We start from the raw sequence: 17,450 nt of genomic DNA, 5'->3' as shown, positions 1-17,450 counted from the left end.
CCTTGGTAACTCAATCCCGTTAGTTCTTTCTCTGCTATGAGAACGATTCTTTGTCTTTGGACTTGATTGTTCCGTCTTTGACCATTCTCACTGCCTGTGAAGGCCTTGGAATAGTGACTCTTAAACACAGTTTTTTTTTTCTTGTCTTCTAATTTAAAAGTAAAATATTGATATCAGTTTACTTAATGGCTCTTCCTGACTTTCACATTGCAGATCCTTTTTCTAGCTTATTATGAATATAATTTATTGGATTTCAGAACACAGTTCTACCATTTTCTAGCTGGGACCTTCTGCTAAATGCTATCTCATATCTATTTTATCCTTCTTGCCTATCAGAGACCCAACAGTGCTCAGGCCAACAATATGTCCAACTGAAAAAAAAATATCCATTTTCCAATGTCCTTAGCAGCTGGGTGACCACCATGTGTCACATGGCAAATCACATGTAAGCAGGTGCCTGCTGGAGGGTTCTGGGAAAATGTGTTTCCTGATATAGATCTCTTTTCCTTTTACTGTAGGGAATGTAAATGGAAAGGCTAGAGCTACAGAGGCATCTTATCTATGAGAAAAAGGCCACAAGAATCACAGGGGCCTCACTCAGCCTTGTTATCCCTGAGCTCCTGAATCAGTGGCAGAAACCACCTGCGGAGTCCTAATAAGATAAGTAAGCAACAATAAGGAAAGGGCCCTAGGTTGGGGAGAACAATCTGAGATGGCTAATCACAGACAACCCGCTGGCACAACATTCTGTTCCCAAATAGCTCCTTCAGCACGTAGTCCCAGTAACTTCAGCAGCATGACCTCATTCTGCACATAACCCCTCCATCATGACCCTATGAAACTTCCCTCCAATCCCTGCCTCTTTGCAGACAGCCCCTTCTCTGCTGTGCTGCCCACTGCACCTTTGCAACATATCTTCAAACTTTCTCTGATAAATCTACCTTTCTTTACCTATCACTGTCTTGGTAAATTCTCTTACCACCCACAATGCCCACTCCAGCCAGTGGCACCCACAACACTACCTTCAGGCTTCCGGCTACATCAGAAAAAAAGAAAAGAAAAGAAAAACTGAACAAAACACAAATTAAAAATCCTGAATTTGTCTCAGCATTATTTGATTTAGTTTTCTGTTACTCCAGGCCAAATGTAAGTCCTGAGTGACAGAATCATGTTGGACAAGTCTTTTAAAATTTGTCCTCCAATATTCATATATCTTATAAAATGGAAGTAATAATATAATTTATTTCATAGGGCTTTTGAGAGAATTGGGATAATTCATGTTAAACCAGTGACAGATGTAATATATGCTTGTTAAATGATAGTAACCTTAAAAACTATTATTTATCAATGAAACAGAGACAGAGTTTCTTAAAAGTTGTTCAGAGGGGTTGGAAAGGCAATGATCACTTCTATGTCCTAGTTCTGTTTCTTGACAACTATTTTCAGCATTTCTATTCTTAAATTTCTGGGGTTTACTTACACATTTCTATTTATATACATGGGTGTGTAATGCTTTTTGTGTGTGTGTGTGTGCGTGTGTATAATGTTTTTTCTTGACTGATTTTAGAATCTGACTATAATAACCTGCTCTGATTGAGGAGGCTTTAAATCTCTGATTCCATCTCTCACCTGCCCTTTCTCCTTGTTTGTGATAGAGTCCTATCACGAGTGCCCTTTCCTCCCTGTCACCTCTACAATCTCAAGCAACATACTCAAACTCTCTTGATTCACTCATTAAAAATAGTATCCCTTGGCTTCTCTATGACAGGAGGACATTTACCTGCCATTCCTTTTACTTCCAACTCTCGTTAGCTTAAACTCACTTTTAAATTGTCAGTTTTTGGCTGGGGGCGGTGGCTCACGCCTGTAATCCCAGCACTTTGGGAGGCCGAGGTGGGCGGATCACGAGGTCACGAGATAGAGACCATCCTGGCTAACATGGTGAAACCCCGTCTCTACTAAAAATACAAAAATTAGCCGGGCGTGGTGGCGGGTGCCTGTAGTCCCAGCCACTTGGGAGGCTGAGGCAGGAGAATGGCGGGTGAGCCCAGGAGGCGGAGCTTGCAGTGAGCCGAGATGGCGCCACTGCACTCCAGCCTGGGCAACAGAGCGAGACTCCATCTCAAAAATAAAAAAATAAATAAATAAAATAAAGGGTCAGTTTTTATCATGTTCAGCATTCATAATTATGACTTTAACTATTTGCAAATAAATTGATTTTGAAAGTTTAAAACAAATACAATAAAAATTTACATGAGTATGAAATTGCAACTATAATTTTCTGCTAGGCCATATATTAGAATATATCAGATTATTTGTTTCAGTTCCAACACCATAACCCACATGGCTTTCCGAAGTGAACATTTCTAATAACAAGTATATATGTATCTTTTTAAGTTCTTTCTTCAGTTGTTGAAAATCTTACATGTTTTAGCATGGTTTATATTTGGATAATACATTTCTGGTACGTTTATCCCCACCCTTCTACCTTAACTTTCTTTTGGAGAGAAAAAAATTAAGTCTGTTTCATTTATCCGTCATCTTCCAGTTTCCTACTCATTACCTGAACCTACTCCATTCCTATACTTGCTATTTAGACTTTAAGACCAGTACTTTTGTTTAGCTCTCAGATATTTTCTTATAATATCTTCCTTAATTTCCCTCTTCTAATTTCGCCTTTTCATTGGCTGATTATGCCTGTAAATACTTGTTGAATGAAGGAAAATTATAATATAGTCATTAGGAAAATTACTAGCAAGGTATTTTCAAAAAGTATTTTTAATCCTTAGTGCCAGCTTATTCATTGGGCATCATTTGGCTTAACTACTAAAGATGACAACCAATATCAAGGTAGTAGGTGAAACAGATCAACCTGCCTTTCTCAAAGTATGTCAGTATTCCCCCGCCAACACCAATATTTTATATGTGGAGGGAGAAATTTAAACAAGGAAGCCAGATTTTCTTAGAACTCTTCTTCCTTCCAAAAAGTCATGATGATTTTTTTTTTTTTTTGTGGTGCCCATGTTCTTGCTTCCAGGCTAGGCACACAGGTAATGGAATCAGGGCTTACTTAGCTGCCTGGCATCAGAAGGTAGGCAGATGGAGGTATGCAGAAGAGTAGCTTGTCTCTGCAATGGAGTGGATGGAAGGAAAGAAGAGATGCTATTGCTGATGCAGTTTTCTGTTTTCTCTTTCTGGGGAGAGGTGGGCTTGTACTAACAGTAGCCCACAGTCTGAAATCACAGCCATTTCTATGTCTCAGCGTTGACATTTTCCCTTCAGTTTGACATTAATTGTTTTTGTGTGGGCACCATTGAGCACTGTCTGGTTCCAAAAAAGCTCTTGTCTAGCAAATGCACAAAAGACACCCAGGAGACGGAAAGCAGGGGTGCTTTCTTCCACAGTCACCAGAATAGCAATTGCTGCTGCTTCTGTGTGTGTAAGGGAGAGACTGAAATCCAAGTTGCCCCTTTTTTTTATAAAAATCTTTTCAATATGAATGTCTTTCTTTTGACTTACGAGCTTTTAAACAAATGTTCCAGATAGACAATGTTTTCACAATATAAAAGTTTAAGTTGTGCATCCTTCATTTGCCTGACACATACCCAAAACGTGCAGAATGTAGAGTAAATCTCATTCTCCAACAAAGGACATCTACCGGTATAAAATTCCAAGACAAATAGTGCAATGTATTGACATAGTAAGAATTTGGTCCTTTTTACGATTGGGTGGAAGAATAGCCTAAGATGACACAGGCATTTTTTTTAATATAATAAGGTCAGGAATAGCAGGTAATGATGATCTCACAAAACACAATAACTTATGGATCTAACTTTTCATGTTTGCAAACAGTGATCTTTTTGGCACATGTATTCTACCTGCAAGGAAGTCATGCACCGTTTTCCATTATGTCCCAAAACAAGTTGCTGAACACAATTTATAGCACTACCTTTTCTTTTTCTTAATCATTTTTCATTTAAAATCAAACTTCTAGCTATTTCTTACTCATCATAAATTTGTTTGAAATTCAAAATAGAAACGAGATAAAGCGCACATTTTGTACAGAATATACGCAAGTGTTTGAAAATTCTTACCTCAATGCATATGTTCCCAGAATAAAAATAAATATAAGAACCTCACGTCTCTTGAGGTCACTTTTAAATAGCTAATACTATTATTTTAGGGCAACTCTAAGAAAATTCCTGAAGTTTTTGATGAATGGCCCGGAGGTGGCCTTAGCAGAACCCTTCACTTGCTCCTCTTTCTTTTCTATTTCCCAACTTCATTTCATAGACTATAATTTCTTTTGCTTAAAAGAAATTCCCCTCTCTGTGACATCTTCTCTCATTTCCTTGTCCTGAAAGGTGTCAACTATTTGGTAAATAGAAGCTATTTTTCATTTGCTTAAGAAAGCGTGGAGTAACTGCTGGGTAGGGAAGTGACAGTCACAGTAACTCTGAGTGGGAATAAGGCTAGCTTTGGGAAAAAAGATTAGGAAAATGGAAGCCATCGTAATGAATGCCACCTGGGTCCTCCTACTGAGAATCCTGGCAAGCCGGAGAGAGAATTATTCTGGGAAAAGCCTTAAGCAACCAATCTGCTAAGGGGCCTTAATTTCTCCCAACTCTAAATGAAAAGATTGGAGCACATGATGTTAAAAGCCACTATGACTCTAAGATTGTAAGTGACCTATCACTTATTTACAAGAGTTCAAAAGCCTCTCCTTTTCCTTTTCCTTTCCCTTTCCCTTCTCCTTCCCCTTTCCTTCCTTTCCTTTCCCTTCCTTTCCTCTGTCACACCTCCCGCATTTATTGAGCCAAGCACTAAGCTAGATCCTGGGAACACAAAACAGACTAAATTACTGTTTTTGACTTTATCAGCTCGCAAATACAGGATAGATTATCAGACACACTGACTGATAATTACAGTGTAATAACTGTAATCGAAAATATGTTCAAGGTTCATAGAACAACAGACAAAAGAACAATGGGCTATTCATGGAAGTCATGACATGAAGCGAGAGATGGATGAACTGAGTTGATGCTGAGTCCCTCGGGAGGCCTAGGACTTTTCTTGGTGGACAAAAGAGAGAAAGGCAGTCTAGGAAACTACCATATTATAAAGGCATTAATATTAAAATTGTAAAGGTAGAAGAATCACAAGTAGTTAGGAACTGCTAGAACAGAATGGTGCAACGGTCAAAGTGGTGAATCATCAGTACCTGAGGGTAGGGACTATGTTGGGTCACTGATGAATCCTCAGTGCCCAGCAAGGTGCTTGGCACATACTAGGCCCTCAATAAATATTTGTTCACTAAATGCACAGAAACTTCATTTTGCAGGTAATAGAGAATGAAAATGATTTAAAATATGATCAGGAATGAGTTTGTTTTTTTAAAAGGCCATACTTATGCAGATGAGCAGGCAGATTTGTAGAGCAAAGTATGGGAGAATTTCAGGAAATAGGTAGGTAAGGACTATACATGAGACCTGTCAAGGGCTTAACAAGATGGCAGGAAGAATGGGGAGCAGGAAAGAGATGTGGGAGCTAGTCAGGAAATTCAGAGAGCTGGTGTGTCATCTAGATTGTGCACAAGAAACCGATATAGACGAAGTTAACGAAAACTTCCAGAAAATCTCACTCATATCCTTGAAATAAGTGAATTAGACTCTCCAAGATACTCACAGCTACAGAGGGGGAAGAATCTAAAATTACAAACACTAAAGACTAATGTTCAGTTTATATAACATATTTTTAGAGAGCGCATTTCTTCTGTGACAGCTACTTCAAAATGTAATAATTTAACATACAGAGATCCTCTGATAAATTTTTCTTTTATGTGTGAAATAATATTAAAAAATCAAAATGGCTCAAAAAGTTTGAGAAAAGGACAGTATCTATCAAAGCAGTACACATAAAGATCTATGACCAGTCATTACACTCCAATATCTAGCTCTCTGAAAGGCAGATGTTTGTAGCATCATTATTTGTAGCAGCCCTGAACTCACAACTACAAGAATGCCCATGAACTGTAAGTAAATTACTGACTACTACTTAGCAAAGAGAATGGACAAACTACAATTACACAGAAAATATAGAAGAATCTCATAAATCTCATAATATAATGTTGAATAATAGAAGTCAGACCAAAAAGACTTTATTGTATGATTTCATTTACAGATATTTTAAAAACAGTTAAGACTAATCTATCATGTTAACTGCCGACATAGAGGTGTTAGTAGGGTGGATATCTAGGGTGCTGGTTATGCTCTGTTTCCTGATCTGGATGTTGATTAGGTGGATACATTCCTTTTCCAAAACTCCATCAGGGTATAGAGTAAGAAACTGTGCACTTTTCTGTGTATGCTACATTTCAGTAAAACATTAAATAATCTGGCTCAGTTCCCATGAGCATGGCATTAACTGGCTGCCTCCTCTCAGCTTCCATTTTTCTGATTCTTTTTATGTTGGACTGTCAATGATTCAGCCCTTGGACATCTCTATCTACAGTCACTTCCTGGCTGATCTCATCCAGCTTCATTAAAAAGTATGATGACTTTTTAATACAATCAAATAGCCAATGACCCCCAAATTTACGTGTTATATTTGGCACTCAACTCCAGGCTCATATATCCAACTGCCTACTCAAAATCACCCACTTGAGTATTTAATAATAATCTCAAACTGAATATGACCAAAACTGAACTTCTGCTATATACTCCTAAACAAAAAATTATATTCTATTTTATATTTTCCCTATGTCAGTAAATGATATTTCTATCTTTTCCTCTTGGGCCAGAACTTTAACATCATCTTTGATTCCATGCATCTTTCTTTCACATGCAACATAAAATCCATAAACATATGCCATCACTTCCTTCTTTATAATGTGTGTGTGTGTGTGTGTGTGTGTGTACATACATGCAAATTTGGTTTCCTTTTTATTTCCTCCACATTCCACATTGGTCTAAGTCATTAGCAACTCACCTAAATATTTCAATAGTTTGGTAATGAATCTGCTTGCTTCCATTATTTCCCCTCCCCCATGCAGTCCATTATTGATTAAATGTTAAGTCAAATCACATCTGTCCTCAGCTGAAACCCTCTCGTGGCTTCCATTTCACTCACAGTAAAAGCCAAAGTCCTTCAAAAGCCTATGCCACCCTACAGCAAAATCAGTTGCAGTTGCCCCCTCAGTTCCCTCTGCTACTACCTTCCCTCAATCTTGCTTACCCAGCTGCTGTCACGCTTGCCCTTGGCTGTTCCTAAAGTACACCAGACTATCTTTTGCCTCAGGGCTTTTGCACCTGCTATAGTGCAAGCGCAGTGCTGTCTCTCCAGACATCCTCCTGACTTACTCCCTCACCTCCTTCCAGTCTTTTCTTAAGTGTCACTTCCTAGAGATGGCTGCACTGACCACCCTATTTAATGCCCTTTTCCACTGCACTCTCCATCCCTACCTCATTTTTGTCAATATCACTCTCTTCCTAATACACTGCGTGACTGATTTCTTTATTTTACTTATTGTGTCTCCCACACTAGAAAGTATACTCCACATCGGCAAAGGTCTTTATCTGTTTTCTTCACTGCTTGATCTCCAGTATCTAGAATAGGACTTGGCACATTGCAGAAGGCTTAACAAAATGTTGTTGAATAAATGAGTGAACGAATCCAAGTTCTTCGTTTTATGGATGAAGAATGCACTCAAACTGTCAAAGGGCTTGAAGGCTCATATCCATTTGGCAGAAGAGTATTGCTAACATTTCTGATGTATAGACATCTTCTCTAGTGCTCTCTCCCCTTTACTGTGTTCCTTCCTGGGGCCCAAATTACAGGACTCATGAGTATGAGTTCTGTCCCACTTAGTTCCTTCTCAAAAAGAGTCAAAATTATGGCCTTTCAGGAGAACATATTTTATTTGCAACAAAGTCTTACTTTTTTCAGCAAGCAAAAAAAAAAAAAACAAAAAAACACCCATATTTGTCTCCTCCAGCAGTAATTTCTCATTTGCTTGGTTTGCATTTGTTGAATTAATGGGTTGAGTGTTGTAAGGTGAACTTGTAGAACATTGTGTAGCGACTGTGTTCGTCTTGACTTTTAAATTTGGCCCAAAGGCATGATTTGTCTCCCTTATTCTTTAATTTTCAAGTTACATGTTTAAAAATGGAACCTGGAGACATCCAAAAGATTTTCTTTTTATATTATTCTGTCTCTCTTTCCTTTATAGGGGATGAGAGATGCTGTGGTTAAGAATAGGATCCAATCTAAGTCACAAAAAAGTGGCCTATTATAAAACTTCTGAAAAATTTCCACAATGACCATTAAGGGGGCAGATGGTTCTCTGTCTATTGAAAAATGTTGTGCTAAAAGGTCACATTTCTTAGGCACCCAGAGGGCTCTAGGAATGGTTTGGAAGTTAGAGAATGAACAAATGTGGTGGAGAGTGCTGATTCTGCTCTGCAAGATAATGTTACGTGCTTCCCCCATTGTATTCAGTGGTCAGGACCTGAGGTTTTATTTAGCACAATGTTTTTCTTACTTAATGTGAATCTAGCCCAAAAAGCTGCCAAACGGAAGCCCCCAAGTCTTACTCAGACCATAGTTATGTTTTTTTGGTTCACATGGTGTTTTTAAACAACTGTTGCCAATATTTAACATCTTTCATGGATTTTGCAGCTCCTTTTAGATGAAAATTCAAGATCTGGCAATACTGTGCCCAAGCTTCTCTAAGGAAGAGATTGTCAAAGTGTGGTGCCTGGACCAGTAGCATTAGCATCACCTGGGACCAGTTAGAAATGAAGACGCTCAGGCTCCGTCCCAGATCTGCTGGGGCTGGGGCCCAGCAATCTGTGTTTTAACAGGCTCCCTATGTGACTGTGATACGTGATGCTCCAAGGTAACAGTGGTACTTGCAAATCTTAACTTTCTGGCTGAGCAGTTTCAGTGTGGGGGAAAATACTCTATAGAACATCACAGCCAGGAAAGGCAAAATATTCTCCATAGCTTCATTAATTATACTGGGAACATCAAGTAGCCCCTGGGAAAATCTCTGCAGATGCACTCCTGAGAGGGAATATTACAGGGATTGGAGATAAAAATCCCTGAGAAAAATTAGTGGCTAGGAACCCACAAAGAAGAGGAAATTAAATATATTTTAGATAGGACTGCACAAAGGCTTAATGCAACTTAAGATATGCAGATTGATGTGTAATATAAATATATTTACTCTTAGCAAAAACTTCCCTGAAAGCCACTGCCATTTATTGCATGTTTTTAATTGAGATTTAGTGCATCCCATAAATTGGTCACTTTTTAAAAAAGGAATATAGTTCATTTGGGGAAAGATATTTTAAAAATATTTTGCAAACATTTAGAGTCTGTTTTTTTCTGTATTCATTTATCCATCCAACTATCCATTCATATACAGGGAAATAAAGTATATGTCACACATACAATGTTCATTGAACTGAAATCTCTCCAAGTATAAATGATAGTATAGAAATAAATGGGTAACTTGGCTCATAAAGAGAGAAAGTAGATTCTGTTTACAACATACTTGGAAAGAGTAGTTTCTAAAGACATTAGAATATTAAAACTGGTTGGCATTTTATGCATCCCATTATAAGAATTAAAGTCAATATTACGTAAGTGTTAGAAATAAATCCCTGCCAATAATCACTAATGACACAGAAACCAGGACAATTGAGACCATCCTGGTCAATACGGTGAAACCCCGTCTCTATTAAAAACACAAAAATTAGCTGGGCATGGTGGCATGCACCTGTAGTCTCAGCTATTCAGCAGGCTGAAGCAGGAGAATGGCTTGAACCCAGGAGGCAGAGGTTGAAGTGAGCCAAGTGGAGTGCAGGAGCCACTACCTGCACTCCAACCTGGTGACAGAGCGAGACTCCGTCAAAAAAAAAAAAAAAAAAAGAAAGAGAGAGAGAGAAAAAAAAAGAAAGAAAGGAAAGAAAGGAAAGAAAGAAAGAAGGAAAGAAAGAAAGAAAAGAAAAAAAGAAAGAAAAGAAAGAAAGGAAGGAAGGAACCAGGCCAACACATCTGGTGTAGCTCAGAAAATCACCAGAGCACTGAGAGTTAAAAAATTGTAGATCACAATACTTAGACAATGCACACTGACATGAAGTGACCCTGTAGTTGTGATGCATGACATGAGAAGCTTTGTAAGGCACATATATTTTATGCAGAACTCAGAGTATTCTTAGATTCATATTCTCAACTCTTGAAGGAAGTTATATGAAGGAGAAAGACCATCACTAGTGTTTTATAAACTATAAAAATGGAAAAAGGAAGCTCTTTAAATATGCTCATTTCAGTATTCTTTCAATGACAATTGGACATTTCTAGAGAAAGCACTGCACTTGAATCCAGGGGTCCTAGATGTTCACAGCTTCTTGTTTGCTATATTATACCTGTTTTCTAGCTATTTTTGTAAGTATCTGAAAGGCTTGCTCTTAGTGAAATGGCAGCTCCTCAATGGGTGGACCATATCTAATTTATCTTTCTAATCCATAATTGAATAAATATTATTTGTTCTTATTTAATATTATTTTCATTATTATTTAAAATTTTTATTTTAAAGTGTTAGTTTTTCATTATTCTACATATTAACTGAGTAACTACTACATGGATTATGGTGGGCTAGGTGCTGCCCAGGGATTAAGAAGTTTAAAGAGGGATGAAGATGTCTGTCCCCTAGGAGAGAGCTGAAAATGACATGGACTTAGAAGTGGCATAGGGATGAGGCTAAGAGAGAATGACTTGGGAGAAAGTGTTTAGATGAAATAGAATGTGGTTTTATTTGTATTTTGGTATGCAAAGAAACTATATCAAATGCCTTATTCTTTTTTTTTTTTTTTTTTTTTTTTGAGATACAGTCTCACTCTGTCACCCAGGCTGGAGTGCAGTGGCACAACCTTGGCTCACTGCAACCTCCACCTCCTGGGTTCAAGCGATTCTCCTGCCTTAGCCTCCCAGTTAGCTGGGATTACAGGTGCCCGCCACCACACCCAGATAATTTTGTATTTTTAGTAGAGACAGCGTTTCACTATGTTGGCCAGGGTCATCTCGAACTCCAGACCTCAAGTGATCTGTCCGCCTCGGCCTCCCAAAGTGCTGGGATTATAGGCATAAGCCACCGCGCCCGACCAAATGGCTTATTCTTAATGAAAAAAATCTCCATAATTCTTAATTCGATGCCATTATTTGGAAGTATTTTAATTGCACCTATACTTGGCAGCTGAATTATTTTTAGGTGAAATTTTAACACATGCTAAATATGACAAAAATTCAGTCTTTTGCAGGCATTAGTATGATAGCTCAAGGATTCAGATCATGATGATAAGCTTTAGCAGTTTCCATCCACCATACCTTGGCCACTTCTTCTTGGAAAGCCACGAGATTCAAATGGGAGATGTTCACGAGGTCAGGCCCATACACCACTGTGATCATGCGCTGCTCCAGGCGCCCGATGTTCCCCACATCCAAAAGTTCACGTAATTTAGGGTCCTGGATAATAAATATTGAAAATAATTAGTCTATAACTAGAGATTCCAACGTGATAGCATAACTTCAACTTCTGCTGAGTTAGAATGATTTCAAAACAAAGTTGCTTTTATTCTTACTAGAAAATTGTAGGAGTTTAAGGCTCCCATTCCACAAATGGCCTAGAGAGATGAAGCAACTTGCCCAGAGGTAGTGGAGAGACAATTTCTGGCTCAAGACTATAGCCTTTAGTTAAGTGCTCTTTCTGTGATCCTATCACACATTTTTATGTGTCATGGTTCCCTATTTCCTTCAAGCATCCCATAAATTGTGTATTGCAATGAAAAATCTCTATTCTTCTCCTTTATTCCTGAATGCACTAAGACAAAGAAGGTGGTTATTCTGAAATTAAAATATGACAATGCCTACGTAGGACTAGGGAAGAAACACGGCCCTGGCTCTCAGCGTAGACCTGCTCCAACAGTCAGTACTGATGCAAAGAGACACAGAATTAGTGTGAGCAAAACCGTAGTGCCTGCCATGCATATGTTGATTTCAGTTCTGTCCTCGGAATGTACTGGGATTTGGACATAGGGAACTTCTGCAGTCTTTTCAGAGCAAGTTGCATTCTTTGGGTCATCATAAATGGAAATCCTTTGGAGATATAGTCCTGCTGGGAAAGGGAGTTTTCCAAACGTTCAAAGCTCAAAGTGAAACCTAAAATAGGGCTCAGTCAGCTTGGCTGAAGTTATTTCCTCCCATAGGACAGGCCCTGAAGGAAATGAGAAGTCCATGCAGAAAATTAGCATCAAATCAATCACTTAGCAAATTTGCTGGCCAGCTTCTGAGCCAGGAGTACACTTACATTCTTATTTATTTAGCTAAATACTGGGCCAACAGGTCCTGATTACTTAGACTGGCTATTCTGACCTCTTTTTGGAGGTTTTGATATATATCATCCTTATGAAGAAATAGTAGGTGTTTAAAAAAAACATAAACCACACACAACCAAGAAAGAAAACAAACAAAACCTTTCCAGCTGAGTTACTTTACTTGGTGCCATTAATTCTCTCTTTAGTTAATAAAACTTTCTCTGTTTGGCTGCATGAAAAGTCACATTTTCAGGAAAGTTATGAAGAAAGAAAACCTCATTTCAAAGCTCTGCCTAATATAACTGAAATCTCATTTTCACTAACAAGTTGAAACCTTATCAAGTACATCAAGCCTCCTAGAAAGATCAAATGCTACCACAAAAACATCAATTTGCATGACCCAGAAAAGGAGAGGTCTATATCAAAAGTTTTATTAAATAAACAATAATAGCAAAAAAGGGAAACATTTAGCACTCCACCATTAATGAAAGATTAAAGGAGAATGTTCCAGAAGAATGAATGTTTTGTGAAGGCTAATTAAACTTGATAACAAGGTGTTTTATGAATTGATTAATTGCATCAAAGTTTTTGAACACCATTGAGACAAGGTTCAAAGAGAAAACATATTAGTACTTGTAATTTTGTGGGGTTCTTTTTGGTATACTCAGAAGAGAAAAAGCATTCTCAGAAATCACCTGAAACTTGTAATTATAAATCACAGGTTTTAAATCAGTGATTACGGAGTCCATCAATATATTTACCTCCACAATCTTTAGTGGGAAAATATTTGGAGATGAATTGGATCTATACATTGGACCCTTTCTTTCCTTCCAGTGATAGCCACACAACTCATTCTCTGGCTTTTTTCTCCCCCAAGCATTTTTTGTTCAGTCTATACTATTTTACTGCCTAATTCTCACGTCCATTCAAAACATTTTTGCTGAAAACTTGATAAACAGATGATTGGTTAAAGATTGCCACCTCTCAGAATTGCAGACACTAGGTTTGGGGGTCAGGGATTCTCTTGAATCATCCTTAAGATAAAGGAACTCAAGGCAAGTAAACACCACCCAGAGTAGGTGCTCAGAGTAGAAAACAATTCTGGAAAAGAGCTTCTGGGATTCCCACTAAGAATTTATAAGAAACATGACCAACTCTTTCTGAAATCTTTGTTTGAAAAGTTTCCCCAGTAATTGTTGCTCATATATCTTTTTTTTTTTTTTTTTGAGATGGAGTCTTGCTTTGTTGCTCAGGCTGGTGTGCAGTGGTGTGATCTCCGCTCACTGCAACCTCCACCTCCTGGGTTCAAGCGATTCTCCTGCCTCAGCCTCCCGAGTAGCTGGGACTATAGGGGTGTGCCACCACGCCTGGCTAATTTTTGTATTTTTAGTAGAGACGGGGTTTCTCCATGTTGGCCAGGCTGATCTCGAACTCCTGACCTCAGCTAATGCACCTACCTCAGCCTCCCAAAGTGCTGGGATTACAGGTGTTTTATATCTTTTAAAAGACTATTGGTCTTTATATAATTAGAAATTTATAATGAAGTATTTAGAAGTGATGTCTGGAATCAGGTGGATGAAACAGGCTGGTAAAATGATACTGCTGATTGAATCTGAGGGGTAAGTATTTGAGGACTCACCGCATGATTCTGCATCTGGATGGTTAACATTTGGGAAAAAAAATTTTAGAAAGGTTTCTGTGTATGAACTAAAGGCACACTTTGATTTGAGAAACACTCAGAAGAAACTACAATATTTTAAAACCATGTAGTTCTGAATGTAAACAGAGAATTTAAAGTATGTAATAAGCCAAGTTTCTTACTAACGTCGTTTTTCGGTGATGGAGCACATTGATTTCAACTATGCTTTACTTTCTTTTTCACCACTGGTCATTTTATCTTTAAAACTGTATCTTTTCTTCATTTATTTCATTTTTATCAACACTAACCTTGATTATGTTAGAATTCTCCTTTAAGAAACAAGATCACTTTTTATTTGACCTGTACTCAATAACTTATCTATTTTTGAATACGGCTCTTTGTTGAGCATATTGATATGCAAGGGGTAGACCGAGAAAGACACTTGTACCTTCAAGTTGTCCTCAGTTGTTTTCAGACTTTCAGAGAATACACAAAGAGGGGATTGTCTGGAAGGACAAACTGCAAATGCACCAAGTTTTTAGAGAACTTTATAGGTAAAAGGAATTTGATGAAAACAGATGTGTAAAAAGTGTTTGTTTTCTAGAGTATGACATTCTCAGTTCTTGGGAAATGGGTGGCTGTGTTTCAGAAACAAACAAATAAAATCAAAATAGCAACAATAACAAAAACTGATAGACAACTTGCATGCAAACCACCTTATCTCCCAAACCTATTCTACCAAGGAGCTTTATGTCTGAGTATTTCTTATGGACTCAACTTCCTAAGAAGTTTCCAGAGAAGGATTTACCTACTCAAGTAGGTAAATACCTGCAGAGAATATCCTAGATGTATCTCCACAGCTGAAATTAACCAGACCAACTCAGAATCCTGGCAGCTATAATTGAATTCCCCTTTTAAAGTTAAATCTAGATCACTTCTGTTCCCATAAGTGCTACCAAATAGAGACTGTCTGACTAAGTAAATTCATTTTCTCTCAATCATCAGGATTTGTGATTAAATTACTTCATGTCTGTTGCAAAGAAAGTTGAGTTTTGCTCTTGTTAAAGCTCATGTTAATGATTCCCATTTTCAGGTAATTGGCCACTGAAGAAAGTAAAGACTGTTCTACACCTAAGAAGCAAGGACTCAATTACAGCACGTGTTACTATATTATATCATTTAAAATATTCAAAATTAATGGAAGGAATAAACACAGGCTAAAGGATGATTTAAAAAAAGAGTTAAATGCTGGTTTGAATCCTTACTTTTTAATATCACTTTTTAAAAATATTATTTTGTTTGTATGCCAAGTATCTACAAAATAAAACATCTCTTCAAGACCTTTAGATTTTATTTTTGATACCAGAAACATTTTTGGTGCGGAAGATATACCTTACTCATTTTTTCATACTCATGAAATGTATCTTTATTGGATTGTAGGCTTCTCCAATGATTTGTATAAGTTAATTTGATTCCCTGCACTTAATGCAATATTCTCAATCTGAATTACAGTTATATGGATGGAACTCGAATCCATTCCTATCAATCATCAAGCATATAAGAGGCTTTCCAGTAGCACTCAGTACGACAGTTGGAAATGAAAGAGACGGATTCCTTATACTTAAGTGAGATTCGTATGATTCAGCTTCACAGTGATAAAGCTACCTTTTCTTTGAAGGCAGAGCCGACTTGCTATGCTTTATTCAAATTTCATTGTAGAGGAAATATATAAATTTACTTCCAGGCTGGTTTCCCATCAAACCCTTGAATTCAACATTTGCATCTCAGAAAATAAAAAACAGACTAACAAATTCCCTTTGAATCATTGCTTATCCTCATACCTCTCATTTTCAAGGTTTCTTTCTTTTATATATGAATGTGATGAAGGATGTCACTCTGTTCACCAGGGTGTACCAGTGGCTTAGGCGGCTCACACAGCCAGCAAGCCTTTATAGAGGAAACACATATCCACTTGCATCAATGATGACTCTGAAATATGGTGCTGTGAATATTCTTCTAAATAGAGCAAAAGACTTGGAGGAGGTTACTTGTTTAAGTATTTCTTTCCCGCAAGTAACAGATGGAAAATCTTTAAATATTTTTTAGCTATTTTTTTTTAACTAGAGGGAGTAGAAGGAGAACAGACTGACTATGTCAAAGAAAAACAACTATGGGTACATATTAGAAAAAAAAAAGAGCTGGTAGAGGACTGCCCTTTCATATCCCGTAATGGCATTACCATAACAAGAGTATTCATATTTGTTTTGGGATGGAATAATGATGAATTTATAAAGTCACTGTATAAGTATAGAAATCTGTTGATGAAGAAGAGAAAATATAGTTAGCTTAGCCATGCATCTTCATCTGAAATAAAGTGGTTTGAAGCTGTCAGGGTTGAATTGATTGAGCTAAAGTGAACACACTATTTAAGTCTAAAACAAAAAAAAATTAGAAGAAACAGGAAGGTGATCATCCAGATAATATTCTCCCAGTTCACAAACAGAGAAGCTAAAAGTTCCCTGGAGTTCCCATGGAGCTAAAAGTTTGGTTGTTCTTGGAAGTGGTCAGAGAGGAGAGATAAATAAAGGAGCATCCCTAAATAGCATCCTAGATTTTCCTCATCTCCAGGAACAAGCTCAGGGTCTGGTTTAATGCAGTTTCGAGAGCTAGGAAGGAAGAAAAGATAAGGGGCTGCTGGAGGGCATTCAGGCAGACTGACCATAGAAGAAGCAGAAAATGGGATTGAAATAAAGTATCCACAGTCCTTGGACAAGAAAATTAGGCTCATAATGTGGAGAGACCACTTCAGAGCTGGGAAAATGCTGCTATTACCTATTTCAAAAAGTTGCATTGCCTGAGCTATTAGGTTGGTGCAAAAGTAATGGCAAAACCCCAATTACTTTTGCACCAATCTAATAGTTTCCCAGGTTGCAATACACATGCTTGGCAGACAGGATCTTTGTCTGGACGCCCCAGAAGCTGACCCAAGTCAAAGATCTGGGGACAAGTAATTTATTTTGGAGATGATTGCAGAAAGCACAGTGAGGAGTGGGGAAGTAAGACAAGGAGGGAAGAAGGTCTTTAAAGACTGTATTAATTAGCGGTTTACCATTTTGGGCAACTGAGGCTCAAAACACTAGTGCCATTTGGAGACAGAATGAAGAACAAATCTTGGGATGTCCCTAAGTAGCCTGGAAACTGCAGCATTTATCTGTTCAGTCTCATCCATCACTGGTGGACAGTCATTCCTGGGGTGCTAACTCTCTTGCATTTCCATAGCCGGAAAACATTCTCAGGACTATATGGGAACTCTCTTTAGATAACCTCTGTGAGTGAGCCAATAGAATATCAATGGATTGAATACACCAGTTACAACATTAAAGAAGTGATTATAAGAAATAAGGAAATGTTATCTTGATATTGATTAATCTTCATGT

General features: G+C 37.8%; 1 protein-coding gene across 5 annotated transcripts in view; it reads right to left on the bottom strand.

The window, feature by feature from the left end:
* Window positions 1-17,450, bottom strand: part of PLCB1 (phospholipase C beta 1) — a 749,553-nt gene that overhangs the window by 243,476 nt on the left and 488,627 nt on the right. For 4 of the 5 annotated variants that reach the window (XM_054468236.2, XM_063659059.1, XM_063659060.1 and 1 more), the window contains one exon: window positions 11,389-11,526. In XM_054468236.2, coding sequence (XP_054324211.1) covers window positions 11,389-11,526 — 138 coding nt within the window. Of the gene's footprint in view, window positions 1-11,388; window positions 11,527-11,931; window positions 11,950-17,450 lie in introns of those variants that run through there. The other variant, XM_063659061.1, reaches the window with a different exon arrangement.

Source organism: Pongo pygmaeus, chromosome 21 (genome assembly GCF_028885625.2).
Source record: "Pongo pygmaeus isolate AG05252 chromosome 21, NHGRI_mPonPyg2-v2.0_pri, whole genome shotgun sequence".
NCBI classification, from domain to species: Eukaryota; Metazoa; Chordata; class Mammalia; order Primates; family Hominidae; genus Pongo; species Pongo pygmaeus.
The sequence above is the reverse complement of the archived record's forward strand: the minus strand, read 5'-3'. Positions and strand labels throughout refer to the sequence as shown.